This window comes from Lepidochelys kempii, chromosome 1 (assembly GCF_965140265.1).
Source record: "Lepidochelys kempii isolate rLepKem1 chromosome 1, rLepKem1.hap2, whole genome shotgun sequence".
NCBI lineage: Eukaryota > Metazoa > Chordata > Testudines > Cheloniidae > Lepidochelys > Lepidochelys kempii.
The window spans coordinates 125,226,045-125,245,166 of record NC_133256.1 but is presented as its reverse complement, the minus strand read 5'-3'; the positions used below and the strand labels follow the sequence as shown (position 1 = coordinate 125,245,166).

The 19,122-nt window shown below is 42.0% G+C and overlaps 1 protein-coding gene across 2 annotated transcripts in view; it reads right to left on the bottom strand.

Moving 5' to 3' along the window:
- The window catches only part of GYG2 (glycogenin 2), a 30,916-nt gene extending 14,920 nt beyond the window's left edge, over positions 1-15,996 (bottom strand). Inside the window, exons 1-5 of one of the 2 annotated variants that reach the window (XM_073354157.1) lie at positions 15,674-15,996; positions 4,607-4,711; positions 3,870-4,008; positions 1,898-2,072; positions 248-410 (exon numbers count right to left, since the gene is read on the bottom strand). In XM_073354157.1, the coding sequence (XP_073210258.1) occupies positions 248-410; positions 1,898-2,072; positions 3,870-3,925 (394 nt within the window). In that variant the 5' untranslated portion in view covers positions 3,926-4,008; positions 4,607-4,711; positions 15,674-15,996. The remainder of the gene's footprint in view (positions 1-247; positions 411-1,897; positions 2,073-3,869; positions 4,009-4,606; positions 4,712-15,673) is intronic. The other variant, XM_073354150.1, reaches the window with a different exon arrangement.
- Between the last annotated feature and the right edge of the window lie 3,126 nt (positions 15,997-19,122).

Below are 19,122 nucleotides of genomic sequence, written 5' to 3'. Positions count from 1 at the left end.
CAGAAATATTCAGGTAACCCCTGTCCAGCTTATCTGATCAATAGTTCTAGGGTTAGATCCTCAACTAGTGTAAACTGGAGCTATGACAATTTACGTCAGCTGAGGTTTTTTGAGAGATTAAACCTTGAGTATTGTCATTTCCTCCCTCTGCTCTGCTAAGTAGTACGCTCGGCCCTTTACAGTTGTGGAGAATTGTCTTGTTGAGGGTAAGGGTAATTTCTTGCTCTATGTTCTCTCAAAGACTTACCATCAAAGCTGCCATGTTCAGTAGCAAATTGCAGCAGATGGTTATAAGTTTCTACAGAAGGTCGAAAGACAAATACACCACTATTAAAGCAATCTGGCCATCCAGAATCAGGAGCTGCTGAAAGCTCTTCCCGATCAAACAGTTCATCAACATTACATAACACCTTGGGGGGAAAAAAAAAAACAACTCAAATTTACAATTTTAAAGTAACAGTTTACGAACATTGTGTTGCCTTTAACATCTGGACAGCTAAATCAAAACTGATGGATTAAATTACTATCCTTGTCAGGGAAGTTCTAAGTATTTAGAGCACTTTAAACAGGGATAGTACAAAGGAGGCTGGAGATCAGAACTTTCATTTGTTAGTTGATAAGATAATATTTCTCGCTTTCCTTAAGTTCTAAGGTAAAACAGTGACCCTAATAACATTACAACACGATCACCAGGTTTAAACGGCAAGTCCCTCAAAATATTCTAGTGCAACAAGGAGAACAACACTTTTACACCCCAGCATATAACCAGGCCTTGCTGGTACATTTTTATAGATATAGATATCTAGAGACAGAGACAGAACGGGTCCTTCTGGGCATGCTGCAGAGCCCATCTGTTTGAACAAGTGTAATAAGGGCTGGTGAAAGCTGTGTGTCTGAAAGAACTGGGTTGGCACCGACTCTGGAGACGGCTGAGTGGAGCACTAGTTTGTTTTTATAAAATTGTTTGGCTTTATTTTTGGAATTGTTTGCCTGGTATGTTTGTTTGCAGGTTTCCTTCTTTTAAGCTTTGAAGGGAGCAGGAAAGATTGCTCAGTTTATACTATAACATTGAGGACCAGAGCCTCTGCTGATGAAATTCTGTATTGCTCCTTCAATGGAGAGATGCTATATTACGTTAACTGAGGATCTGGCCTGAAATTTGAATGGTTAAGAGAAGCCTATTGCATGGGATAGGTGCTCTTTTATATAAAATTATAAATTAGATATATAAAATAGTGAATAAATACATTTCTTTACCCCAAAAAGGAAAGATTTAATAAAAAACATTTCCCCTGAATCTCTCTCTTTTTTGGTAAATACAACACACAGTACAGGATCACAGCTCATAGAAATGTTTTTCAGACCCAGAGACAAATGTTCAACTATTTAACTTTATTTCTATTATAAACAATAAAATGGCCCAACTAATCCTGAAAAATGAACGGTTTATGTGTAGAGGATGGCCCATGGGATCATGGCCATAATTTGTACTGGACAGCTTTATTTCAGCACAAACTCTTTTGATCTTTGGGCCACCTTACTCTGATGGGTACCAGTCTGGATTTGTCTAGCACAGGGATCGGCAACCTTTGGCATGCGGCCTGCCAGGGTAAGCCCCCCGGCAGGCCGGGCCAGTTTGTTTACTTGCCACATCCGCAGGTTCAGCCAATCACAGCTCCCACTGGCCACAGTTGGCCGCTCCGGGAAGCGGCAGCCAGCACATCCCTTGGCCCACGCCGCTTCCCGCAGCGCCCATTGGCCCAGAGCGGCAAACCATGGCCAGTGGGAGCTGCAATCAGCCAAACCTGTGGACGCGGCTAGCCTGGTCTAGCAGAACCTACCCAGCTATCTTTAACATCTCTCAGAATCCTAGCAACATGATTACCACTCTACTCACCAAAGTGTCTGCATCCATAAAGACACATTTGCTATATTGAGTGAGAGTCCAACAGTGAAGTTTGGTGAAGGTTACACCCAGCTCTGGCCTCTCCAGCAGAGCCAAGTGCATTGAGTCAGCACTGTCAATTGCATCCACTTCAATCACTTCATCAAACACACTGCAGAGGGCAGTCCTGATAAAGCAAGCAACATACAGGAACAACAGAATTTAGAAACATTTCTTCAGTTAAAACATAGTGCAAAAATTCTGGCATGCAGATATCAGAACTGACTGTCATTCTGGGTCCAGTTTTAAAAAAAAACAAAACCCACGAACACACACAAACTAGAGTGTAAACCAAGATGCACGGTCTCTGTAAACAAGAAATCTGCCCTACAGGTAACTATAGAGGGACAAATTACAACCTCCATTCTTCTAAGGGCCAGTGCATTTCAAGAAGCGATTGGCTCTGGCTGGGGAGATCGTGTAACTAGGACTCTCACATTTTCAGTGCATCCCTATTATAGCATTTGCCAAGTGGACAGTAAAGCTGTCCTCTCATTGCGTAGCCATGCAGAACCACCACCACAGGCCACTTCTGCAGTGCATGGTCCCTCCCCATGGTGTAGAAGGCCTTGCTGGTACAGCTATTTGCACCTCCCTGTGCCACTCAGAGTAAATTTATCCTCACAGTTATACATGTTTAAAATTTGTGAGATATAGATATATAACTATTGCTTCAAACCCTCTCAAAAGAATTTCAGTAAGGTGTGTCTTCATAATCACTCACAGAACGTTCCTAGACAATACTGAAATTGATGATCATCAACATTTACAAGCCTAGAACAGGAAAAAAATCTTTTTAAGGTAATTTATTTGTGTTATGGTATCACCTACAATATCCTAGGTTTTGTCCAAAGCCCTGCACTCTGAAGCTTATATAATAAGGACTAACTGGCTCTCAGAATCAGTCATTAGTCACAAAAATATGATGGCGGGGGAAAGGGGTTAAGATTTGGTTTGCTTGGGGTTTTTTTATGTGGGGTAAAGTTTTCAAAAAGTCCTATAACTTTCACTGAGATTTAGGCTCCCAAGTCATTTTAGGTGCTTTTGAAAATATTATTCTCAATTGGGAAAAAATGGACATTTTTTGAAAACGGTCATCAAAAAACCTTCATTAGATAAAATAATTCCATCCAGCTCTAAAATTCATACTATCAAGATCTTAGAGCCTTATTCAGGGATAGTATACTATTCAGATTTGACCTGCGCTTAAAATCCAGGAAGCATGGATTTACCAGTACATCTAACCTGGGGGGCGGGGGAGGAAGGGGGGGAGGAGGAAGGAAAAATTGCCCCCGGCTTTATGATCACCACCACACAGCATCCAGAATCAGCAACGTACACAGTTCCCACACTGCACACAAAGCCAAACTCAGACCCAGTATAAGTAGATGTAACAATTGAAGTCTGTGGTGTTCTGTTTTACATCCCGTTCAAAAGATAGCACCTTCAGCAGTATATTGCAGCACTGGTTCAGTGGTAAGAGGGAAGATTACCATCTACTGATTTACATGCATCATGTCCTGCAGTAACTGAGTCTCCCAGCATATTGTTGTCCAGGCCTGATACAACTAATTTATTAGATGTGAAGCGATCGAATGAGAGTTCTGCACATGGGATGGCTGTGGAATCAGACTGTAAGCGGTAATGTGTTTTTGTTTTTAAACAAAAAAAAAAAAAAATATTTACATGTTCCACCACCAGAGACTTAGGGCAATATTTTCAAGTGATTAGTAATTTTAGGTGCCGAACCTGGGACATCTTAAAGAAGCCTAATTTTTAGGAGGGTATGCTGCCCTTTTTTGGTGGAAATACAAAATTGAGAAACCCAAAAATCACTAGTCACTGTTGAAAACCTTGGGTTTAGTCCTGTTTGCAACTGATTATTTTTCACATTAACTACAAATGAGAATTTGTGAATTCTTACCTCATCGCACTGGAGACCTGTGGTGTAATTAGTACAGCCAGCTTTCTAGAGGTCATGTGATTCCTCAAGGACTGCCCAAGAACCAGAGCTCCTCGGCAATAATCATCATCAGTTCCAAGGGTCACAAATGCCTGATCCGCTACCGTGAACAAATATTTAGAATGGTTATTTTATTTATGTAAAATAAACGTTCTTGGCAGCATCGCACCATCCATCTTCTCCTCCAGCTAACAAACAGGCTATAGCTTATAAGAGCCTGCTCTCTCTACGATAAGCACAGGCTCCTTCCCTTCCCAAACCCTGCCAAAAGACAGAAAACTGAACACAGAATTCCAGGGACACACTTGCAGAACGTGTCCTGTTATGTTTGGAGTATCTGCTACGAGTTTGTGGGCTAACCTTAAATTGATTTATAAAAAAAATCATTTCCCACAGGGTGTTGCATAATCCAACTGCCAATGCATGACAGCTTACCTGTAATAAACTTTAGATTTTTTCATTCAAATAATATTGTATACAATATAATCCAACTGATTAGGTAAATTCACTCACATGTCACTATCACAGAAAAAACACATTGCTGCATATTGTTAAGGCAGGAGGACAAGAAATTGCTAAATCCATCCATCCATCTTTTTGTGACCTCCCTGAATCAAACCAATATTCAAAAAGGATACAGAGAAGAATAATGTAAGAGTTACTAAGCAGGCTGGGTAGGTAGGTGTACCCTGGCATACCTGCATATAGTCCCTAGCAGGAGTAGCTCTTCTCAGATGACAAGGACCCCAAATCACGAAGTAACTCTCAGAAGATGTTCAGGGGCATGCCTGTGCTTCTTGCCTCTGAGGAAAATGAAACTGTCACAGCACCAATAGGAGGAGGCGACGGCAAGCAGTCTCTACACATTCTTGCAGGAACAGCTGGTTATTTTATTTACTGGGCTCACATCTGCATCATTATTCCAGAGTCTCTGCCTGCTGGTGTAAACCTATTACTAAACTTGGTTGCGTAACAATATATTTTTACTTTCTAACAGGAATGCCATTACCGGGTTGTCCAGGGGAAAAGCTAGAATAGCACAGCCAACAGGTGAACAGCATCTCTCAGAGTGAGCCCACCCACCACATCTGGGCTCATTAGGCCACACAATTGACCAGGAGATGATGTTGGGTGGATGCCACCGACTCCTCCAAATTGTTGGATATCTTCAGTCAGTATTTGTTTTGGAAGCATTATTAAATCAACCCCACTACTTAAAAGTGCTGGAAATTATGCAGAAGCAAATTATACCGGCAATAGCATAAGATTTTATCAAGGAGATTGTCTCAAGGGGAATTTCTCTGAAGCATGGTACTATTATCAACAGTTCTGGGCAAAACCAGCATCACTGGGTGAAGCAAACTGTTCCAGAGGAACATAGTACATACATACTAATTAAATGGTAAAAAAGGTTTTGATATCAAAGTGTGTTTATTTTTTAATTAAATGAATGTATTATTTCTGTCCAATTTCAGCAAGATAATCTAAAGATGTAACACTTTAAAACTAAAACTGATAGGTGTACTGAAAATTGCTAAACAAACAGAAGTTGGCAGAGGACTATTTTCTCCGTATAGGGCTATTTCTACACTAGCACATTTGTCGGTATAACTTATGTCACTCAGGGGTGTGATTAAAAAAACACCCCTCTGGAGAGATGTAAGTTACACCAACAGAAGCACCAGTGTGGCCAGTGCTGTTGGCAAGAGACACTCTCCCACCGGACATAGCTACCGCCACTTGTAGTCCCTGCTACAGGCTGGGGACCGACTAGACATGAGTTTAGTCGAAACCTAAACTAAACTGGCTAAGCAGCAGCTCTGTCGAAAAGGACCTGTGGATTATAGTGGATGAGAAACTGGATATGAGTCAATAGTGTGTCCTTGTTGCCAAGAAGGACAACGGCATATTGGGCTGTATTAGTAGGATCATTGTCAGCAGATTGAGGGACGAGATTATTTCCCTCTATTCAGCACTGGTGAGGCCACATCTGTAGTAGTGTGTCCAGTTTTGGTCCCCCCACTACAGAAAGGATGTGGACAAATTGGAGAGAGTCCAGTGGAGGGCAACAAAAACGATTAGGGGGCTGGAGAACAGGTCTTACGAGGAGAAGCTGAAAGAACTGGGCTTATTTAGTCTGTAGAAGAGAAGAGTGAGGGGGGATTTGATAGCAGCCTTCAACTACCTAAAGGGGGATTCCAAAGAGGATGGAGCTAGGCTGTTCCCAGTGGTGGCAGATGACAGAACAGGGAACAATGGTCTCAAGTTGCAGTGGGGGAGGTCTAGGTTGGATATTAGGAAAAACTATTTCACTAGGAGGGTGGAGAAGCACTGGAATGGGTTACCTAAGGAGGTGGTGGAATCTCCATCCTTAGAGGTTTTTAAGGCCCGGCTTGAGAAAGCCCTGGCTGGGATGATTTAGTTGGGGTTGGTCCTGATTTGAGCAGGGAGTTGGACTACATGACCTCCTGAGGTCTCTTCCAACCCTAATCTTCTCTGATTTTACTCTTGTAAAGATTTTTTGGAAAAATCACTAAGTAAAGATGACTCTCAAATAGGTCGGGCATTTATAAAAAAAACAAAAGCAGTAATGGCTGAGAAGGCTGCTTTAGCAATGAGTAACAAGTGAAGCTTTCAAAAGGAAAAAAGATGGAGACATTTCTTATATTATAGTAAATATATGCCAAGAGCACTGTTGACCAAAAATATATACATCAAAACAAATACTGGGAGGAACTAAAACCAAACTGAAATGTACTTATATTAACATAGAAACTAACCCTGAAACGAGTGGGAGTTTAAATATTAAAATACTATTTAAAATAAGAAACAAAGCTAAAATATATAATTTTCTTATGGCTTTTTAAAATGCTACTAGTTACCAGACCTAAATATTTACACAATGCATCTAAAAACAGATGAGTTACTCATCAAATAACTCAGCAAGTTGGGATGGCAAGTTATTATACTCCAGACATTTTCATGCTCTGTATATTCCAAACCAGAATTGTAATAAGAGCTACAATGGAATCAGCTACATCAGCGGTTCTCAAAAACTGTGGATCAGGATCCCAAAGTAAGTCACGACCCACTTTCAATGGGATCACCAGGGCTGGCTTAGACTTGCTGGGACCCAGGGCTAAAGCCCAAGCCCCACTGCTCAAGGCCGAAGTCAAAGCCTGAGGGCTTCAGCCCTGGGCAGCAGGGCTCAGGTTGCAGACCCCCTACCTGGGGCTGAAGCCCTTGGACTTCAGCTTTGCCCCCTTCCCCTACCTGGGGCAGTGGGGCTTGGGAGGACTCAGGCTTCGGTTCCCCCTCCTGGGATCAAGTAGTAATTTTTGTTGTCAAAAAGGGGTCGCGGTGCAATGAAGTTGGAGAACCCCCGAACTACATTATAAACGGTAACATCTCTAACATTGACACTTCTCAAATAAGAGGCCTATTTTTTTTTGGATAATTTATTATAGAGCACATCTGTTATGACTATTTAAATATAGTATATAGCTACAGAAGCAATTAAATTACCAATTAAAATCGTACCACTTTAGAATATTGTTGATGCAAACAAGAAACAGTTTCTACTATAAAAGTCACATTTGAGCATCACTAATCTATGAATGGTCCATATGGGGTAACAGGTTTAAAAATAAAAGAAACAAGAAATTCTTCAACGTAGCAAGATGCTTTTCATACAGGAAACACAGCTTGATAGTCTTCTAATTTAGAAATTTGTATTCACTTATAATTAACATGACTTTTTTTATAACATAAGGCCTTTCAAACTGTATTCAATTATTATCTTTAAAATTAAGAGCCAGTTTCTGCATATTTACCCATGCACGTAGTCTTATTGAGTAAAATCCTCCTGGTCCAAATGAAGTCAGTTTTGCCGTTACATTCAATGGAACCATGTTTCACTCATTGACTCCTATGGACTTGTCAGGATAGCAAAGCAAGCAGAGTTTGGCCTTCAGTTTTGGAATCCAGGGCTGATGGCATGTATGATTCACTTTAATTGGGTATTTTGAAGTGTTCTACCATTATACATTGTAATGATAATGAAATATTTTTAAAGAACTGTGCATTCAACTAAACATAGGCTTTTCTATAAAGTAAAGCACAAACAAAGCATGTTCACACTAAATAATGGTTTTCAAGCTGTGGAATCCTAAAAGATAATATACTTGGAGTTAGGTCAAATGAGATAGAGACAAGATTTACAGTCAGCTTCAGTTTTAATGTAACTCCATGTCATCAGATAAATATACAGATGTACATATTGTAAGAAACTTTATCTGGAAAAGCAAAAGAAAACTAACTGTATGTACAAGGTCAAAGTGAGGAGATGCAAAAAAAAGTGTTCTATGGATACGAAATAAACAAACAATGGCCAACATTTGTTCATTGGTTTTAATCAAAATTTACCACATTACCTGAAGAAAAGCATGCTGAAACAAACCAAAGAATGTTTCCTGTCCATTTAGACAACTTCAGAGAATGACTTATAAATTCTGTACCAGGATAGATGATCATTTTAAATACAGTTAAAATGAACTGAAGTATTGGAGAGGTCATGGTAATACTGTGTGGGACCTGGTAACAATATAGTTCTGCAAGATCACCAAGTTCTTGTGCTACTTACCCAAGGCTTTTGCTTCCCACAAAACCAACTCAAGAAAAAAAAAATCTTTCATAGACCTGTAAGCCCATGCAGGGCCCTGTTCAGAATCTGGAGCAACAGGGCAATCAAGATGGTGCTCTTTTCTGTGGTCAAAAATTAGCAGGCATGAACTTGAGAGTGGCATGGTGGGAATGAATTGCCAGATTGTGCTTAGAATTTCATGAATCATGCACTTTGTTCAGCCAGCCAAGGTACATGTCTAAGTGCTGGCTTCTAGAGTAGCTGCATTTTTGGCTAACATATTTCTGTGCTGGCTGTGGTGGGCAGAGAAAGGACTAGGGCATTCCATCAACAGCACCACAAAGTTGGGAGAAGGCCTAGTTGCATTCAAACTCACCTGTTGCTTCTTGGATATTTTAATGGCAAACACACTCCTCTGCCAGTCTTCATTTATTGCTGTACAGATACTTCTAGAACAACAGGTCAAATTGTCAACTAGCCTACTCCAAATATGTGCTAGTAAATTGTACCTGTACACTACAGCTCGCATCCAAGCGTACTTCCACAGTATCACAGGGTCAAGCTCTGCTATTATCTCTCTGCAGGTGTCCTGACCCATTCAGAAGTTCTCCAGCTCCTCATGGGTCTTCCTAGGCTGGTGCTCCTCTTGCACCAGCTCATAACCAGAGAGCAAGTAAGGAAGGTACTCATATCAAACTACTCATCCTGAATTTCCCTAGATCAATGTTCTTACTTGTGTTCTATCCATTTTGCCCATTCATTGCAATCTAGAGATATTTTGTTTCCTTGTAACTTCTGCTACAGCCTCTTCTGAGGATCAGCAACCACTCAGCCTCCTACATCATCCCTTCTCAGATAAAGCCAACATAAAGAGGTGGCACTGTTTCCTCAGAGGTGTAGACCATGTTGAGCTTCACAATGGAAGCAATAATTAATAGGCCTGGGAAACTCTGCTGTGATGCTTACAAAAACTGGACCACATTTAAACACTTGGTGCACTGTACTACTGCTTTTCATTTTGACCAGTATTGTCTTCTTGTTACTTTGTGCTTCATCACTGGTTTGCTGCACCTACCCGTTGTCTCTTGTCTCATACATAGGCAGTAGAGCAGGAACCACTTCTTTCCTTTATGCTTGCACAGTGCCTAGTACAGTCAGGCCAAGAAGTCATGACTGGGGTTCCTAAACACTACTTCAATACAAATAATAATGATATCATCCTGGGATACTCATGTAGAGCTGATCAATGAAATTGTTTTTAATGGTTCGCTTTATTAATATAACTTCATAAGCAAAGTTTTATGAATGAAACAACATTCATTCATAAAACCAGTTACCCCAATAACTGGCTAATTGAGTTTCACTTTCAATCCAATTGCTGCTTAAATCGCAGAAACTTACACTGTTTGTATTCGCAAAAAGAAAAGGAGTACTTGTGGCACCTTAGAGACTAACCAATTTATTTGAGCATAAGCTTTCGTGAGCTTATACTCAAATAAAAACAGCTGTAGCTCACGAAAGCTTATGCTCAAATAAATTGGTTAGTCTCTAAGGTGCCACAAGTACTCCTTTTCTTTTTGCGCACGGCTGCTACTCTGAAACCTGTTTCAACATTGTAACTTCTGCTCACTGTTTGTCATTCATTATACTTGTCTATATTGTAACAAACTCCATTTTAACTTGACCCAAAGTCCATTTTAAAATGCTCACTTCATTTTGTAAAAGCTTGCTGCAACCTTCATTTTTGCAAAACCCTGCTGTAATCATATTACTACAGGCCAGTGAGCCTCACCTCAGTCCCTGGGAAAATCATGGAGCAGGTCCTCAAGGAATCAATTCTGAAGCACTCAGAGGAGAGGAAAGTGATCAGGAACAGTCAGCATGGATTCACCAAGGGCAAGTCATGCCTCACTAATCTAATTGCCTTCTATGATGAGATAACTGGCTCTGTGGATGAGGGGAAAGCGGTGGACGTGTTGTTCCTTGACTTTAGCAAAGCTTTAGACACGGTCTCCCACAGTATTCTTGCAGCAAGTTAAAGAAGTATGGGCTGGATGAATGGACTATAAAGGTGGATAGAAAGTTAGCTAGATTGTCGGGCTCAACGGGTAGTGATCAATAGCTCCATGTCTAGTTGGCAGCTGGTATCAAGTGGAGTGCCCCAAGGGTCGGTCTTGGGGCCGGTTTTGTTCAATATCTTCATTAATGATCTGGAGGGTGGTGTGGATTGCACCCTCAGCAAGTTTGCAGATGACACTAAACTGGGAGGAGAGGTAGATGTGCTGGAGGGTAGGGATAGGATACAGAGGGCCCTAGGCAAATTAGAGGATTGGGCCAAAAGAAATCTGATGAGGTTCAACAAGGACAAGTGCAGAGTCCTGCACTTAGGACAGAAGAATCCCATGCACCGCTACAGACTAGGGACCGAATGGCTCAGTAGTAGTCCCTTCCAACTCTGATATTCTATGATTCCCTAAACCTAGGCCAATACTCCAAAACTCACAAAACTCCCCCCTCCTCAAAAAAAAAAAAAAACCACAAACAAACAAAAAAACCACCAGCACCACAACACAACAACCAAAAACAAAACACACCCAACCAAAATCCCTACAAGAGTAAAAATAATGCAGGCAGAAGTCCAGTAGCAGAGTGGGTACTATCCTATGTATTGCACTGAATGCAGCATGTATGGTTACCTTCCTTGTGGGCAGGTGGTATAAGTATGCATATGGCGCAAGCAGTTCATGGCCTTCAGGAAAATATTACAGGCTCTTGAGGCCACAGTGTTTGAACTGGAGGAGCTAAGGGAAACAGATGTACATAGTGGAGACTTTCAGGGATACAATAAAGATGGATGAAAGTCTCAGGGAAAAAGAACATCAAGTTGGACTGTAGAGACACAATCCCATAGTTGGGACCCTGCTTCCAGATGATGTCCGGATATTCGCTCACACTGAGGTTACTCCTCCTGGGGAGGCAACTCCAGTTTCTAGGAAGAGCCAGGTAATAGTAATGGGGGATTTGGTTATTAGAAACCTATAGCTGGGTCTGTGATGATCAGGAGAACTTGTAAATTGCCTGCTGGGTGCAAAGCTTGCAGATCTCATGAGTCATCTAAGACAGATTTATGTGCAGTGCTGGGACGGAACTGGTGGTACATGAAGGTACTAGTAACAGAGAAAGGTAGGAGAGATCCTGGAGCCCAAATTTAGGCTGCTACAGAAGAGATTAAAGTCCAGGACCTACATGATAGCATTCTCTGAACTGCTTCCAGTTCTACATGCAGGGCCAGGAAGACAAACAGAACTGCAGGGTCTCAATGGGTGGCTGAAACAATGCTGTAAGTAGGAGGGTTTTAGGTTTATTAGGAACGGAAGAACCTTTTTGGAATGGAGGAGCTGATACAGAAAAGATGGGATCCACTTAAACCAAAATGGAATCTCACTGCAGAGAACTTTTTAAACTAAGGGCTGAGGGAAAATGAACAGGTGTGGAAGAGCACATGGTTCAGGTGGATACATCCATTAGGGATGAACTTATTAAAGGAGGAAATCTATATCCTAATAAAGGGATAGGAACGTAGTTGATAAAGTACAGGTAGGAGCTAGCGAGAAATAGTCAAACATAAAAGAATCACATTTAAATAGAACACATGAAGGCAAGCAACTAAATATTGACAAATGTACAAGTGCTTATTATACACAGGCTAGAAGTCTAAATACTAACATGGGTGAACTAGCATTAAGTGAGGATATTGCTATAATAGGCATCATGGAAATGAGGATAATCAATGGGACATGGTAATAACAGGGTACAAAATATATAGGAATGATAGATAGGTTGCACTGGTGCGGGAATGGCACTACATGTGAAAGAAAGCCTAGAGTCAAAGAAGGTAAACATTTTAAATAAAGCAAACTGTACTATGGAATCTCTATATGGATAGAAATTCCATGCTTCAACAGTAAGAGTCTAGCAGTAGGAATATATTACCAACCAACTGACCAGGATAGCAATGGTGACTGTGAAATGCTCAGGGAGATTAGAAGGGCTACAAAGGCAGAAAACACAACAGTAATGGGGGATTTCAACTATCCTAATATTTACTGGGTATGTCACCTCAGGAAGGGTGCAGAGATAACATTTTTGAACACATTAAATGACTGCTTCAGGGAGCAACTTGTCCTGGAACTCATAAGTAGAGAAGACTAAATCAAGAATTAACTAAGTGGAATACAGGATCTAGGCAAAGAGATGAACATAGTTGAAACGCTCAGTTATACCAACCATAATTAAATTTACAAAAAAAAAAGGAGTACTTGTGGCACCTTAGAGACTAACCAATTTATTTGAGCATTGGTTAGTCTCTAAGGTGCCACAAGTACTCCTTTTTTTTTTTGCGAATACAGACTAACACGGCTGTTACTCTGAAACCTATAATTAAATTTAACACCCATAGGGGGAAAAATACCAAAGAAGCCCACCACATTAATAAGTGCAAAGTGATCTGGAAAAAATAATCCTAACCATACATACAAAAAGATGGGGTCTAAATTAGCTGTTACCACTCAAGAAAGATCTTAGAGTCATTGTGGGTAGTTCTCTGGAAACATCCACTCGACATGCAGCAGCAGTCAAAAAAAGCTAACAATGTTAAGAACCATAAGGAGAGGGACCAATAAGACAGTAAACATCATAATTCTACTATATAAATCCATGGTGTGCACACACCTTGAATACTGTGTGCAGTTTTGGATGTGTCATCTCAGGAAAGATATATTAGAATTGGAAAAGGAGCAGAGACAGGCAAACAACAATTATTAGGGATATGGAACAGCTCCCCTATAATGCAAGATTAAAAAGAGGAACTGTTCAGTTTTGAAAAGGAAACAGCTAAGACGGATATTACAGAGGTCTATAAAATCATGAACAGTATGGAGAAAGTGAATAGGGAAGTGTTATTTACCCTTCACACAACACAAGAACTAGGGTTTACTGATGAAATTGATAGGCAGGAGGTTTAAAACAAACATAAGGAAGTACTTCTTCACACAACACACAGGAAACCTGTGGAACTTGCTGCCAGGGGATGTTGTGAAGGCCAAACACATAACCGGGTTCAAAAAGAATTAGGTAAGTTCATGGAGGATAGCTCAATCAATGGCTATTAACCAAGATGGTCAGGGGTGCAACCCCATGCTCTGGACATCCCCAGAAGCTGAGACTGGACAACAGGGGATGGAGCACTCAATAATTGCCCCGTTCTGTTCATTCCTTCTAAAGCACCTGGCATTGGCCACTGTTGGAAGACAGGATACTGGGCTAGATAGATAATTGGTCTGATTCAGTATGGCCATTCTCAGATTATGTTCTTAAGAATAACCACTAAGGTTTGACACCTGCAAACACTTATTTAACTGCTTAACTTTAAGCAGGTGATTCATCCCTTTTTACTGGACCAACTTCCATTGGCGAAACAGACAAGCTTTTGAGCTTAGACAGAACTCTTCTTCAGCTACAACACTGCAAACAATCACCTGCTTAATGTTACACAGTTAGGCAAGTGTTGGCAGGATCAGGACCTAACATTGTCCAATGACTGAACAGACTCTCTCCTGAACTCTAACTTGGACACGCTGGTCAGTCTGATCAGAGAAGGATCAAATTTTACCATGAGGGAAATCCATATAGTTATTCGGGGTTTTTTTTTAAATTATTCAACATTGTTATGCTTTGCATAGTTCCTTCAAGGGAACAGTAGTAATTGCATCTCAAACCATGTAACTTCTATTGAATTGTATTTATTTTCAACTGAGAAGCGAGGTATGGTCTAATCACATATCAGCTTAGAATTCATGATTTTTAATATAATCAATAATCATGGTGAAAGCCAAATAAATAACATGAGAAAATGGTTTTGACACTCTGTTAACCATAATTTCACTGCAATCCATATTAGTCCCAGGATTTTAACATATCAGTTAAAAAAAATCAGTTATTAAATTTGGCCCTGGAGCTGCTGGAAATTCTGACTTTGGAGGGATAGGTAAGAAGAGCCCATGCAATGCATCATTAGATTTCCACAAATCACAGTTCAGCATGCTACCAAAATCAACTCAATAAGACATCTGCATAACTTTTAATCTTGACAAATAAGGATGCCTAAAATGGTTTCTTTTCTAATTTATGGATTCCTACCATGTATCATTCCCAACACTCAAAATTCCAAACCACGGCCACTATCTTTGTGGTCCAGAACCAAGTGGAATTTTCTTCAAGCCCTCAGTGATACTCCTTAATTGGTCAGAGGAGTCAGTTTTAAGCAATGTGAGGAACCTTTTCCCCCACAACTTCTATACCACAGTAATCCTGGGCAATGCTTAAATTTGTAATGAAAAAGGGGATGGCTCTCAAGCAATCTTTTCACATTCATAACTGATGCAGCAAGCCCAGAGGTGGCGGGGTGGGGGGAAGGGGCAGGGAAGAAGATGAACTGCCAAGCCTAGAGGTGCCAGGGCTCAGCTTTGGCAAAGTCCTGGTACAAATTAGGAAATGATCCTGGGCAATAAGCAGGCAGGAAAATCAAACCCAACCAAATGTCCTGTATTACAACAAACTACCACTAGGCTTTTCTTAAACTGAGGGTTATTCATAAACAATACCTGGGTCACTATTAGCAGCATAAAACAGAGAGCTTTTCTTCACCCACATCAAGAAAGTCCATAAGTATACTTTTAAACCAAACGTAACCTTGCGAACATCTGAAATCTCCAATGATAAGCCAGGTCAAGGGCTTTATATTTGCATATGTAATAGATAAATGAGCTTAGCTCCTACCAGCCAGATGGTTCAAATCCTAATCCAGGCCTACTAATTACAGCACAGTATTATTCCATTGTGAACAAACACTACATACACTAAATGACATTGTCTTTATCAAGAAAAACACTGGGAAATCCGTATGCACCCTAAACCCAAAGGGGGGCGGAGGGGGAACCCTATCGTACTCCTACACAGCTCTACCACACCTGGTGTACTCTATTCAAGACAAGGGGCTTAAAAATCAAATAAAGCCTACTTAATTAACATGATCTCCAGTAAGAGAGAAAGAAAACCTACTCACCAGCCATCCTTTCAAGCCAGAAGGCTGGGCTATTATTGCTGGTGTGTGGGATAAGGGCAGTGGCAGCAACAACCCCAGCCCGTCTCCCGGGCGCCCAGCAGGCCTGGGCTGAGCTGACAAATCCCCGGCTGGTAATTAGCCTCTTCCCCGCGGCTGGAGACCCAGGAAGGGAATTACAAAGTCACGCTCCCTTCAGCCCCCCGCAGCAGCGCGGTCATTAGCAGGGAACAAAGCCTGACCCTCCGGAGGCTCTAGCGTGCCTGCGAGACACGCGCCCGGACCGACTGCATTGGCCGGGGGTCGCGTCTGCCGCCGCCGCCTCCCAACCCAGTGCACGGACAAAGCCTCGGGTGCAGCCCGCGCCCGGCCCGGCCCGGCCCAGATGCCTTTATGAGGGGCGGGGGCCCGCGCGAGTCCTCCCGCTTTGCCCTCGCGCAGCCATTTGCTGGGCAGCGGGGCTGCCTCCGCCCCCCCAGCGCCGTCCGCCTGCACTCAGGTAACCTCTGGGGCGCCAGCGGGACTGTGCCCGCTCCAGGGGAGCTCCCGCCTCCTGCTCCGGCGTGCTCCAGGGACACCCCCCCCTCCACACACACACTCTGCTGGTGCGGGGGGGGACCCAGTCTGTGGCCATTTAACCTGGCTCCAAAGCATTTGGCTTGTGTGTTTCCCGGAGACCTTTACAGTCTCAGCCCCACTCTGTCTCCCACTGCCTGGGGCAGAAGGGTTCTGGGGAGGAAAAGCCATGAAATCCCCTCCCCCATCTCGACATTGTTGGGTGGAGGTGGAGGAGGAGAGGGGTGTTATTGTTTGTGGAGACAAAGCAGGCAAGAAAGAAGACACACACACGTTTCCAGGCCCGGGTGCCTTAAATTAGGTTCCTGAAGCCATGTTCAGGGACTTAAATGAAAGCGCTTTGGGGCAGGGACCATCTCTCTGTTCTGTGTTGGTACAGTACCTAGCACAATAGGTCTTGGTCCACGCTACTCGGTGCTGCCGCAATACAAATAATAATTTCCAGACTTGTCAAGCTCACATAACCTCTCTTTGATGGGTGATGCCCTTGCTCAGCATCTTATCAGGGCAAAACTGGTGGTGAGTGATCTGGAGCAAGTATAGCCAGAGAGCTTTGTTGGGGCTATTCTGGACTGTAGGATGACTTGGGAAGGATTGTAGGCAGCATAGTCATCATCCCCGAGGCTGCTATTGCTTATTTGGGACCACACTGGCTGAGAATTCAGGTGGTACAAAAATTGAACAAAAGCTACCTTTGCTACTACGTTCCTCGGCTTGCTCTTCAGGGGAGGTACTTCATATCATCAGCCCATGAGTCCGCACATATAGGTTGACACATGCACATGCATGCTCAAAAAAAAGCCAGGAAAGGGTTCACAACATGCACCCCTTAGAAGAGTCTTTTTTTTTCTTTCATCTTAGGATAAGTTTTAGATAGAGTTTTGATTTAAAGAAAAAACACCATTAAAGAGCCTGGTGGCTCACATAGAATCTAATCCAACTTGTAGTAACCAAGAAGACAGAGATTCACTACTGCATTACTCCTGTTTTACTCCTGTGTAATTCTGTTTTGGGGGTTCTCTGAATCTATTAAGAAAAGGAGTGCTTGTGGCACCTTAGAGACTAACAAATTTATCTGAGCATAAGCTTTCGTGTAACTCACGAAAGCTTATGCTCAAATAAATTTGTTAGTCTCTAAGGTGCCACAAGCATTCCTCTTCTTTTTGCGAATACAGACTAAGACGTCTGCTACTCTGAAATCTGAATTTATTATATCCCTTACAGCCAAATGCAAGTTAATATTTGGCCACAGTAACATTTTGAATGTACATAGCATGTTTTATCCAAGGATCGCAAAGTGCTTAACAAACATTCAATTATGCCTCACAATACCTCTGCAAGGTAGTTTTGATCATCCCCATTGCACACGTAGGAAAAGTGAAGTAAAGAAGCTTACCCAAGATCACACAGTAAGTCAGTAGCAGAGCCAAGAATACAGTCTAGCAGTCCTGCCTCTGAGTCCTGTGATCAGATCAAGTGACTGTCTTCTTTTCCTACTCTCATAAATTAAAAGCTGCCCAAACCCAAAAACAAAACAAAACATCACCAGGCAATAGCAAACTATAGCAATAGCAGCCAAAAAAAAAAAAAAAAGACCACCATCCACTATGTGTATGCAATTAGACTACTGAGAATTTTTTTAAAACATTGTTTTTCTTGCTTAGCCAAATCAAGTGGCTGAGTCAATTTTGCATAAACTTGCAAAAATAAAATCCACCTTTTGGTTGAGAAAATAAACATGGGAAGTTTCCACTCCATAGGAATGTGTTTATCTTGTTGTTTTTTTAAACTGTAAACAAATGAAAAGTAGGGTGTAACAGTGGTTCACCCCTGTCAGGGTTCCTTCCCCACTCTGAACTCTAGGGTACAGATGTGGGGACCTGCATGAAAGACCCCCTAAGCTTATTCTTACCAGCTTTGGTTAAAAACTTCCCCAAGGTACAAACTTTGCCTTGACGTTGAACAGTATGCTGCCACCACCAAGCGTTTTAAACAAAGAACAGGGAAAGAGACCACTTGGAGACATCTTTCCCCAAAATATCCCCCCAAGCAAAATATCCCCCCCTACACCCCCTTTCCTGGGGAAGGCTTGATAATAATCCTCACCAATTTGTACAGGTGAACACAGACCCAAACCCTTGGATCTTAAGAACAATGAAAAATCAATCAGGTTCTTAAAAGAAGAATTTTAATTAAAGAAAAGGTAAAAGAATCACCTCTGTAAAATCAGGATGGAAAATACTTTACAGGGTATTCAGATTCAAAACACAGAGGATCCCCCTCTGGGCAAAACCTTAAAGTTACAGAAAACAGGAATAAACTTCCCTCTTAACACAGGGAAAATTCACATAAAACAAAAGATAAACTAATCCGCCTTGCCTGGCTTACCTATAGTGGTTCCAATTTTGGAGACTTGGATTAGGATGGGTTGGAGAAGATGGGTTTCTGTCTGGCCTCTCTCAGTCCCAAGAGAGAACAAAACGTAAACAAAGAGCACAAACAAAAGACTCCCCTCCCCCCCCCCAAGATTTGAAAGTATCGTGTTCCCTTATTGGTTCTTTGGGTCAGGTGCCAGCCAGGTGAGCTGAGCTTCTTAACCCTTTACAGGTAATAGGCTGTTGCCTCTGGCCAGGAGGGATTTTATAGCACTGTATACAGAAAGGTGGTTACCCTTCCCTTTATATTTATGACAACACCATAACACCGTTTAGTCCTTGTGTGCCCTTAAGGATATACAGAGGCCCTTCTCTGGCACTACTCCTGACCATAGGGGCCAACATAGGCTGGAGCACCCAGGGGGAAAAATTGGTGGGTTCTCTGCACCCACAGACAGCCAAGACCCCCGCTCCAACTCACCTCCGCCTCCGCTCTGCCTC